The following is a 12,108-nucleotide window of genomic DNA, read 5'->3' as shown; positions in this document are numbered from 1 at the left end:
ACTGGAAAACACTGGTTCCAAAAAAAAGGTCTGGATTTAATTTGACAACATGCAAGAATGAAGATTAGACAACATTTAATGCAATTGAAATAACTTCGCCCGTTATGCATAAATTATCCCATGTTTCCCACTATCGTTGATGCCCTGGCATACTATACTAACTAGACAGTGATTCCTTAAATCAATTAATTAAAGATTCAATCATGAGAGAAAGTCAAGCTTAATGTCATATGATTTCTATATTGTATGTCATACAGCTCAGGGCATTATTTATTGAAAAGCCCTCGTACAACATTTGGAGTAGATCGACAAGAAGTATTCCATTCTTCTAAAAAATGAATAAATACTTATTTATCTAATTGATCATAAAGGTATATTAGAATAGTTTAAGAATTATCATAAAAGCAGATTTCAATGCAAAATAACATTTTCAAAAAATGCAGCTATTATTGCTTTTAAAGGAAACATTCTAAAATTGCTAAATACTGAAATTGGAAAAGTTCTATTTATTGATCAGCCTTCTCATTGAATGAACATGCATGTACGTTTACCAGTGAAATAAAACCAGTATCAATATATAACTATGCATTGTCTTTTTTCTTGTCTTTATCTGTACTGTCTTCCTTCTACACTGGGCATCCCATTGTACAGGGATTGGTTCTCAACCAGTTACATGTAAACAGCACTTTTTGTAATGTTTTTATTATGCAGGGTTAGTATGTGCGTAAAAATTACATAAACTTATGCTGTAAAATGCCACCAAAACAAGCTTTATAATTAAACCTACCATAAATTAATCATAAGAAATATTGCAGCGGTACAAGTAATGACAACCATTACATTTTCAGCGATAAGTAAATTTGAAATGCTACATGTGTACATGGACGAATAAGTATTGAAAAAAAGGTCAGTCAGCATTTGACTCGGTAATAAATTATGTTTGCTGACAAGGTTATTGTATCGACCGTAGGTGTAGAACTTACGAAATGATGACTTTAAAAGAGACTGTTGATATTCTTGTTTCATCAATTTGTATGTCAATAATTTACCGGTATTTCGTTTTAGAAATTTTACATACATAAAGCATGCTCTTGCGTATCGAATCAATAGAGAGATATAAATACTGCAGGCGATGAAGTTAAAGTATATGCTCACTGTTTCTGAAAAATAATCACTTTTCTAATATTACTTTATTTTTGACTAAAGATTTCCAAACGAAAGAATTGTCTATTTTGGGTATAAATTTGAATTATTAACAGCTTTTCTGGAGATTAAAGGCCCCACAGGAGGATGGAAATTCCATAAGTGACAGTTTTATAACGTCATTTACCGGTAAATATTTTTTTTCATCTTTTTTGCCTTTATAAGATTATTTTTTCTAAATACAATATTTTATTCAAACTGCGCATAAAGTTATTTACGCTGTTAAATACAGGAAATGTTAATAATCCCACTTTAAATGCAGTGGGATGGCTAAAATAAAGAATTCATTTTCATCATCATTTCCTGATACATCATCATAAATAGATAAGGAAGTTTGTAACTAATCTATTTTCAGTCAAATTGGAATAAACTAGCAGTTTAAAATATGTAAGGACTTTTTTCACCTTTCTTTTCACATTCGTTTTTCCCTAAATGTCACCTTAAAAAATTATTATGGATTTGGTCTGTCATGTTCATATATGTAAACTATCAAACATTTTCTATCAATTGTGTTATCTGTATATATTTCCATTTCTAATTTTTTTTTCTCTGTGATAACTCTTTGAAAGTTAGCGGGGTTGATTTCTTGATAATTCTACGGAATGTAAATTAGGCAGGTCGATATGTCAGGAGTTAAGGAGGTCTAATATGCATGCAATTCTCATGCGCAACTGTCTCTGTGTCCAAGGAGGCCAAATATGCATGTTTGACGTCAGTGGCCGAGGACTATTGAAAATGGCATTGGAGTCTTCGTGTAATTTCAATCCCTTAGTCTATATATTAAAAGTCTAAATCTACAATTTTATTTCACAATGAAATGGAAATATAATATATCACTGTCTAGTTAGTATGGTATGCCAAGGACATCAACGATAGTGGGAAACATGGGATAATTTATACAAATGATCCCACTTTTCCCACTATTGTTGATGCCCTGGCATACTATACTAACTAGACAGTGATTCCTTAAGCACATATACACAATTAATAAAGTTAATTATTGTAATGCACATATAAATTTATGGTCATGTCTTTTAAAAGTTAACAATTCCCAGGTCCTTTCATTTTCTAATGCTTGAGTGAGCTAAAAAAGCATAGGAAAAAGTTTTTAAAAATTCTAATTTATTACCTGTTTTTTTTTTATTTTACAAACATAAGATAGGTGTTACAGGTATAAAATAAATTATGGTAAATCATATAGAAATATTTTTTCTTTTACAAATATTTCCGTGTAAAATTCATATAGAGTTAAGGTCAAGATCTAGTAAATCACTTTAGAATAACTTTTCAGTGCTAAATCCATTATGACGTCATAATCACTTTCAGCTTTCTTTTTCCCATACTTTACTGCTCTAATAGATTTATGTAGAAAATAAAGTATTTTCATGGAATTCAATTCAAAATCACATGAAAAGTAGTCCCGATACCTATCTTAAATTTGACATTATTTTAAAATAGAGACTTAGAACATACAAATAACCGTTTTCTGAAAAACTGTAGGCAATCTGGATACATTTTCTTTGTCTGATATGGAAAAAACTACCATTTTCAATACTGGTTTTCTTAATTTTTCATTGAAAATGACAGTTTAAAATATGGTTTTTCATCTTTTTTTTCTACAAATTATGCCCCGAAACACCTATTTTGACCAAGCTAATGTTATAAAGCATCATCAAAGGAATTCATTTCTCAAATTTTAAAAATCTGTAGGCACCTTCCATTTACTAGATCTTGACCTTAATTGATCTTTTCTAGATAAAGGGTTTTCTGATATCCACCACAATGGACCCTCGGTTCAGTGCCCAAGATGTCCTGCGCTGTGACCTGTGTGAGACTCCTGTTCCTCCAATGTACTGTGACTTTTGTCATGTTAAACTCTGTAAGGCCTGTGTAGGGGAGCATCTCTCTGATTTATCTAAAGAACATAAAGTGGTGCCATACAAGGAAAAGGGAACATCACCAAAATGTCCAACTCATGTTGGAAAACTTTGCGAACTTCATTGCAAGGAATGTGACCTTCCTGTTTGTTCACTCTGTCTGTCATCCAAAATTCACAAAGGGCATAATTTATTGAATTTACTGGAGATAATGAAAATCAAACAAAAGGCCATACAAAAAGATGGTGATGAATTATGTAATGTAGTATACCCAAAATCTGTTTTTTCACTTTTTGATGAACCAGAGCTCGTCACTTCCATACAAACTAGACAAAAACCACTATTTCATGTTACTTGTCTTAGTGACGAAGAAATCTGGACCAGTGGGAATACTGAATTCTTGAAACTCTACAACCTCCAGGGCAAACTACTGAAATCAATTGAAACTGAGGAGTCTTATAGCTATCCAGGTGATATAGCATTGACAAGGAGTGGAGATCTAGTTTATACGTACCCTGTTACAAAAACAGTAAATATAGTGAAGAATGACCAGATACAAGAAGTGATCAGATTACGGGACTGGATTCCGTTTTATATCTGTAGTACCTCCTCTGGTGACCTCCTGGTTACCATGGTCAGTACTGTTAATTTTCAATCAAAAGTTGTCCGTTATTACTCTAACTTCACAGAGACTCAATCCATTCAGTTTGATAATAAGGGCAAACGTCTGTATTCATATGATCGTTATAAATTCATCAGTGAGAACAGGAACCTGGATATTTGTGTGGCTGACAATAGAGCTAGCGCAGTGGTAGTGGTTAATCAGGCAGGAAAACTCCGATTTAGATACACTGGTCATCCCTCTACTACAAAGAGATCATTCGATCCACTCGGCATCACAACAGACAGCCAGAGTCAAATTCTGATCGCAGACTATGACAACCAATGTATCCACATCATAGATCAGGACGGACAGTTCCTCCGTTACATTGATAACTGTGATCTACATTTGCCTTGGGGTTTATGTGTAGACTCCAGAGACAACCTCTTTGTGGCTGAATTTCTCAGTGGTAAAGCGAAGAAAATCAAATACATGTACATACAAACAATGTTTTAATGACAGGAGTAATTTGTGATAGATATTATCCAGGTAGACAGGAGAAAGTAACAATACCTAGATGTTTAATCCAATCAATATCAGAGAATTTATGGTGATCTAACAAGTCTACGATTAATAGAATTTCAAAACATTCTTGGAAAATTCTTGGTTTTTATTTTATTTAAAAATTTGCTTTATTTTAGAATTAGTATCTCATATAATTCACTTTGCATACAGTGTTACATCGTTATGTTTTTCATCAAAAAGTTCTATCTTATCAAAAAATAAGTAAATAAATGGAAATCGAACGTCTGTTATATGGGAAAACCTGGCGTTATTGCGAAGAATTAGAGAAATCACTGTGTCTCTTTGCACTTGCAAAATAAACGTTGAATTGTATGCATACATGAACAAGCTAGGGGGTTATAAACACTGACTCGGGCTCTAGCTCCAACTCTGGCTCGAAATATTTCAGGGTTTTAAAACTTGGTTCCAGCTCCAAATCTAGCTCGAAAGCTGTCTCAAGAGCACAGATTTCAATTGTGTGATCCAAGTGTCGTCTGCTTCTTCCAAGAATGGCTGCACACAGACAAATGGTTCACAGGCAACGCGTTCCGCGTAATTTCCGTAATAGGAGGAATTGTCTGCAGAGGATGTCTTCGCGAGGTACCATTTCCACCCAGTCACCATTATGGATCTCCTGCATCAGCTGCCAGACTTGTCATAACCAACACAGAGGAACATTCCAGTCCCACCTCTCCTTCAGTTTACTAGTTACCTTAAGATTTCTTGGAACAGGTGCCACTCACATCATAGTTGGTGATGACATAAAGATCTCAAGATCCACCGCTGGGGGATGCATAAGGGTGTGTCTGCACTCATTGCAGAATTGGCACCACAGTTCGTATCATTTCCAAGAGGAGACCGGGTCTCGTCAATTCATGGTGGAATTTTGGCACATTTCAGGTTTCTAATGATTAATATACAGAACAGAATAGATTATGACACAACTAAAGGGAGACAACTTTTGATCATATACTTCTTAACTCTTTCATAAAATCAAAGCATTTACCTGTGAGCGTGGGAGAGGTTATAAGGGGGGGGGGACTATGTATGCCCCATCTGAAACAAAATTACTTGCATATTATTGCTGCTTTCTGGTTTAATTAGTGTTATGTCAATTTAATATTTTTCATCTGACTTAATCATTATATTCTGAAAACAAAAGAATTATTGTTCTAATAAATGATTCCATGATTAAGAATACTATTAGTTCAGAAAAATTTGTAAACCTTAATCATTGATTACATTTTTTGAAGACTTAGCCGAATTGCAATGAGAAAAGCTTGATTTAAGTCAAGTTGGACGATAATTGTCATTATGTGTATGTGCTTGTACATCTAAAGGGAAACAACTCTATCTTGTTCTATTTAATGCTACTTTAACTCTGAAAAAAGTATGAATTTGTGTGATAGATGCCTGGGGTGTGGGGATTCATTGGGTCAACTAAATTTTTTTTATTATGCATTGTGTTCTGTCTTATGACTTCGTTTGTATTGTTTTGCTTGAGCTGAAGGCAGTGGACATCCCAATGCATAGTTCGAATATTCAGGGAATGGTTGCATGTATACTGGGCACATTCAAGAAATATAATAATTAGACAAGATTCTTAAAGTATGGAATGACTTTAAAAAGATATATTTCACAAAGCTGTATTATGCTTCATAACACAAAAACGCCAATTTGAGAAGTGAAAAGTTATATCCTTTCTGAAAGGAATGTTTTTCTTAGGTTAGCCTAAAAAGCCTTGTTTCTACAGTAACCTAGTTATTTTGACGTCTTTCCTGATGACCCGTATAAAAGGAGGAATGATCAAATACTAGTAAAGCATTATGAATATGTATGAAGAAGGTTTCTGTGCATCTGTCGGGTTTTTAGGCATACCTTATACATGTTATATCACCCCAAACCATGCATGGACTGTACGATCCTCTCCTACTCTAGGCATGGTTGCATGGGATGAACATATCTTGTTCCTCGATAAAATATTGTCAAACGCAAGTAAAGGATGGTCAGAGAATTGCATTTGATGTGATCTTTTATGAGACAATTGCAGTTTACAGTAGACCTACTTTTATATTCATATGAAGCAGAATTTGTGCAAAATTTTATGATTTTTTATGACTACTGTAAATTTTAAATTCATTTGTTTGACATATAATTCTTGTACAGCGCCTTAAAGTTTTAATATGTAGAGCGCTTTATAAATGTTTAATAATGATAATAAATAATAATAATTATGCGTGAAAAGAAGAAAACACTTGCTGTGGCCTTCAACTCGACCTTAAGATATATCGACGACGTATTGTCAATTAACAATGGTAATTTCCATTCCAACGTCCATACGATATATCCTAATGAGCTTGAGATAAAAGATACCCAGAGTTTAACACATACTCTGTTTCATATTTGGTTATTTTACTTGAAAAAAACGTTAATGGTAATTTAACAACCAAGCTATATGATAAACGTGATGACTTTAACTTTTCTATCGTCAGCTTCCCTTACCTATGCAACAATATACCTTCATCACCTGCATACGGAGTATATATATCTCAGTTGATTCTTTACGCAAGAGCATGCTATGAACACTTTCTAAAACGAGGTAAATTATTGACAAGCAAGTTGATGAAACAAGAATATAAGCAGTTTATTTAAGTCATCATTTCGTAAGTTCTACGCTAGATGCAATGACCTTGTCAGCAAATACAATTTATCATTGAGTCAAATGCTGACTGACGTTTTTCATACCAATTGTTAGTCCATTAATTATACACTGAATTGACGACGGATTTTCCTGTTATTTCCTAATCATGACAAGGAGCACACGGCGGATGTGACCGGTCAGCAGGGATGCTCACTCCTCCATGGCACCTGATCCCACTCTGATGTTTCGGAGGTCCCTGTTTGCTCTGCTCCAATTTTGTATTGTTTTATGGACTTTGATATTGAAATCTGTTCGTGATCTCCATTCCTTTTTTTGTTTTGCTGTTTATTCATTAAATTTAAATTCCTTTTTTTAAAAAGTTATTTTTCCCATTATTAAACATAATGGGGATATAAACGATTATTTTTGTCGGTTTCTAAAATGACATCACAAATCAAAGTTCCATAAGTTCCATATCATACAATGTACATTGGATCTATTCTATATCGCCACATGTTGTCATTGCAGGTTAAAACAATTGTCTAATATTTTTCTTATAAGATCAATATAATTGTAAATGCATATCTTTGCAGTACAAATCATTAAGAGATGTGCACCTCTGTTCCACACGTAATTACATGTACTTTTATGCATGGGAATTTCTAGAATGGGACTATACACATAATACAAAACCAACTGATTATAATAGGGAACTTTCAAAGCCAAGAGGTCCAGAGGCACCAAAGACATTCAACTTTTTTAAAAAGAGGATTTTGTAAAGATGTCATAATTTATTTTTCAAAAATTCTTTTTTATCACATTGAAAAAGGGAGTGGTTCTTAATATGAAATGATTTTGATTCTGTGTTCCTTTTATTCAAAACATCAATGAAACCAGAGGGGACTATATAGGTTTCTGTGTCTGCCCATCCATCCTGCCCTCTGTCAGTCTGTCCCACTTAGTTTTCCTCACTTTTTCTCTACATGCTTCCAGATATTGAGCTGAATTTTTTAGTATTTAAATGTATCTTGGTGAGCCTTACAGCCCAGGTGTACCGGTAGGGAATTAAAAGGTTTCCTCTGCGTCCGTTTGTCTGTTTTATCCTACTCTTTCTAAATGCTTGCAGACATTGAGCCGATTTTTGGTGCGTGAATGTATCTTGATGAGTTACTGATCAATTTTAATTTCGCCTTCTTCAATGATATTTTAGGGAAATACGGCCTTATTAATTTGTAATGGAAATCACACTACACTTACCGGAATTGGAATAGTAATGTAATGCTTATATAAATACTCTCAGAATGCTTGTTTAAATACACGTAGTTTTTTTAAAAATTCTCCGACTTCATACATTGTCTTAATAGAGAATCAATCTACCTAAGGAGATGTTTCTGTTTGTACATTTGTACAGATAGATATAATGATTTATTTGTAAGGCAATGATATTTTTAAGTTTAACAGTTTTCTTCACAGAGCCCAATAAAAATTCTTTTTTTGAAAAAGTTATAGTAGTGTGGATTTAATTGAAACAGTAGTTTGCAAAATTCTCTAAAAGAGTCTGAACATGCTCACATTCCCACAACAAATGTTCTATTGTTTCAGTTTCTTTTTTACAGAAGGTACATGTTTTATCATCTGTTTTATTAATTTGTTCAGGAAGGAATTTGACGCTAGTATTTCATAGTTTATTCTTAATTAAAACCACTGAAGTTTGGTGTTTTTTGTAATTTTGAATGGAAGTAAATTTATCTTCCATTCACCATTGCTCAAATCAAATATTCTATTCCAAGAGATTTTACCCAACGGTTCAACTTTTTGTCGAATTACTATTTCATATAAATCATGTGATTTTTTTTTATTCAGGAGCGAATAAACATTATCTGGGATATATGGGTAAGCTATTTTTGATAAGTTATTTTGATCTCTGTTTATCTTTCTCAGCCATTCTAATATTGATGCCTTAATGCCATTATATTCAAGAAAATGTGTTTTTATCCCGTATTTCATATGTAGGTCATTCAAATTCATAAATGTCCCATCTTCATTGTGTATGTCATTTATACATAAAATGTTACAAGAAAACAATCTTTTTTAGAAGAATGGCTTTTTATTAATGGTTATTTTTTATTATGGAATAATAGTTCTAAAGAAGTAAGTATGTCATTTTGTAATGATTTGTCACAAAAGCTTAGCCATGCATGTAACACGTCCTTCCAATATTTTTTAGATTATTCATTTTTTTGACAACATACTCAATGTATCAATGTACCTTAAGGACATAATGAACTCTCCTATACTAATCATCTTAAAACCCCCTTCTTTGTAATTTATTACACAATTTTTTTCTTTTTAGTCTTGAAATATTACTTCCCATTACAAATGTATAAAATGGATTTTCTAATTCTTTCATTTGAATTTCAGAGGGACTTGGGAGACATGCAAAAACATGATTAAAGAGTTTTTAGAACCGTTAGACGACCTAGAGGATTTAAATTTCTATTGTTCCAGTGTTGTATTGATTGTTTTATATTACATATTTTTGATGCATAATTACGCATAAATATATTTTTTAGATCAATGTCAAAATCAATGTCTAATAATTAAAAGGTTACTTATCCCCACTCTAACATATGATCTGTACTTAGAGTATCGTTGCTGCCTTTTTTGGACCCAATCCAGACTACGTGAGTTTTACTGTAATTTATATGCAAGTCTGATATATTCGCAAATCTTTTAGGAGTAGTGATATTTGTTTGGAGTGATCTTTCACTTCCATCTAATATTAAAGAAGTATCATCTGCCAACATACGTAACTTTTTTTCAGTATTCATAAATCGAATCCCCTTTATATCCTTATTGTTTCGAATGCTGATTGCTAGGATTTCTGCACAAATGGGAAACAGATATGGAGACGAAGGTTCCCCTTGAGGCAGCCTCTGTGTAGGTTAAAAGATTGCGATAAATTACCTCCTTGACTAATGGAAGCTGTAATATTTGTGTAAAAAATATTATCCAATTTTCTAATAGAATTGCTAAAATTAAAAAAAAATTGAGGGATTTCTGTATCAAAGACCAAGACAAGGAATCAAAAGCTTTTTCAAAGTCCACCAGGAGCAAAAGACCGGGTATATTTTCTTCTTCTGTAAATTGCATGATCTTGATAAATAATTTTATCAAGATATTTTTACATTCCATTAGCAATTGAGCCTGATGGAATTTTATAAACAGTATTAAGTAGCGAAATAGGTCTCCAGTTTTTTAGATGTTGTCTGGGTTTATCACCTTTTGGTATACAGGTTATAATACCGTGTTTTTGTGTAATACTTAAAGTCTTATTCTCATAAGCATAACTAATGGACCTTACTACAAAAATACCAATGGACTTCCAAAATACCTTTAAAGACTCTGATGTAAAGCCATCTGAACCTGGCGATTTATTTGATTTGTGGAGTGTTTCTGAAGTTTCTTTTTATGTTATTTTACTTGAAAGTTTAGCAATATATGGAAAATTTAATTCATCATCAAGATCATGGATGTCGTTTATAGAATTATTTATGTCTCTATATAAGTATTCATAATATTTTTTATTTTCATTCAAAATCTCTGCCTGCTTATAAATAATGTTGCCATTTTCTGTTTCTATTTTAGAATGATCTTGCTTGTGAAATTTCTATTCTGTAAGTTACAAAAATATTGTGATGGTTTTTCCCATTCTTCTACCCATCTTGCCCTAGATCATATTGAAACACCCTTCATCTTTTGTTTTCTTATATCCTCTTATTCCTTATTTTTTCTTCTATGAGTTCTACATTGTCAGCAATAGTATGTATTGTTTCTTCAAGATATTTTATTTCTTCTACGATTTTTTCTTCTTTTTGCTTTGTTAGCTTCTTTTTGTATAAGGAATAGGAAATACATTTTCCTCGTATTTTCATGAGTAGGGTTTCTAAAAACAATTGATTATTTATTGTAAAGACTAATTCTTCATCATTAACTTGCTGTAAGTTTTCTGTTAAATATATAAGTACAGCATACTGTTTCTTAACATTCCAAATGACTTCATTTATAGAATTAAGAAATTTCTCATCACTAAGAAGTGAATTATTAAATTTCCAAAGACCTTTACCCTTTTGAAAATCATTAAAATATAAAGATAAACTAATCATAGAATGATCAGACCTATAACATGTTTCAATTGTACATCCTATTGCACTTCGCAATAAATTTTCTGAGATCAGAAAGAAATCAAGCCTGCTTTGTTTTAGTGTTTTTCCCCTCCATTTGTATCTTAGAGTGTTTGTATGAAACTGTCTGTATATATCGATATAACCCCCATCTTCAATAAAGTCAAGAACCTTTTGCCTTGCGTTTGGATTATTTATATGTTTGTAATTATAATAATCAATATCTGGGTTAATACAAGGTTGAAATCACCACATACAATGGCATTATTACAGTTAAAACATCTATACAAGTTTGTATGTTTTCGTAGAAGTCTGGATTATCATTATTTGGGCAATAAATATTACAAAGAAGCAGATTTTTTTCCTCTGTTTTGAATTCTAGAAAGCGATAGTTTCCGTCAGCGTCCTCTTTTGGATTTAGATTTTGTATATCAAAGTTATTATTCACAAGAATAGCTACTCCACTCGAATTTGAGGAAAATGAGATAAAATAACAATCAAAACCCCATAAATTTTTAACATCATTCTCAGAGTTGGGAGTAAAATGTGTGTCTTGTAAACAATATATTATAATTCAATTCTTTTAAAAAATTAAACATATCTCGACGTTTGTTGATATCCCCTAGACCCTGACATTTAACAGATTAAAATTTTTAAGTTCACCATTATCTATAACGTAAACATTACATTTGAGAGCGTGGAGCCATTGTACTTCAAAAGAAGGTGAGGAAAGTATAGGAAAGAAGAAATAGGAAAGAAACGTATAAAAAACACATTTTAAGTTTCAAGAGTTATCTGTAGTGAATTCTCAATGTTTAGAAATGTTGGCTTTCACCCTCAGACATTTAAATCATTATCCGTGATACTGGTTATGAATAGACCAGGAAGATTGAACCTCCAAGGACAACAAATGACAACCATGTTGGATAAACTACTTGTCTAATTACATGTGTAGGTATGCTTTTTAACAAGTTTTATTGTCCCCAACTTTTGCTAAATGGAGGGGACATTACATCTCATTCGTCTGTCCGTCTTCCA

General features: G+C 32.4%; 1 protein-coding gene across 1 annotated transcript; it reads left to right on the top strand.

The window, feature by feature from the left end:
- The first annotated feature begins 2,962 nt into the window (after positions 1-2,962).
- On the top strand, positions 2,963-4,326 carry LOC134267287 (uncharacterized). The gene has a single exon (XM_062749508.1). The coding sequence runs from the start codon at positions 2,986-2,988 to the stop codon at positions 4,195-4,197; it is 1,212 nt and encodes a 403-aa protein (XP_062605492.1). The 5' UTR covers positions 2,963-2,985; the 3' UTR covers positions 4,198-4,326.
- The last annotated feature ends 7,782 nt before the right edge of the window (positions 4,327-12,108 follow it).

Source organism: Saccostrea cucullata, unplaced genomic scaffold, assembly GCF_032062105.1.
Source record: "Saccostrea cucullata isolate Sc308-1 unplaced genomic scaffold, CSIRO_AGI_Scuc_v1 ctg742, whole genome shotgun sequence".
NCBI lineage: Eukaryota > Metazoa > Mollusca > Bivalvia > Ostreida > Ostreidae > Saccostrea > Saccostrea cuccullata.
This window is presented reverse-complemented; position numbering and strand designations above follow the sequence as displayed.

What these genes read in the sequence shown, in the direction of transcription:
- LOC134267287 (XM_062749508.1), top strand. Translation starts at nt 2,986, where the DNA reads ATGGACCCTCGGTTCAGTGCCCAAGATGTCCTGCGCTGTGACCTGTGT.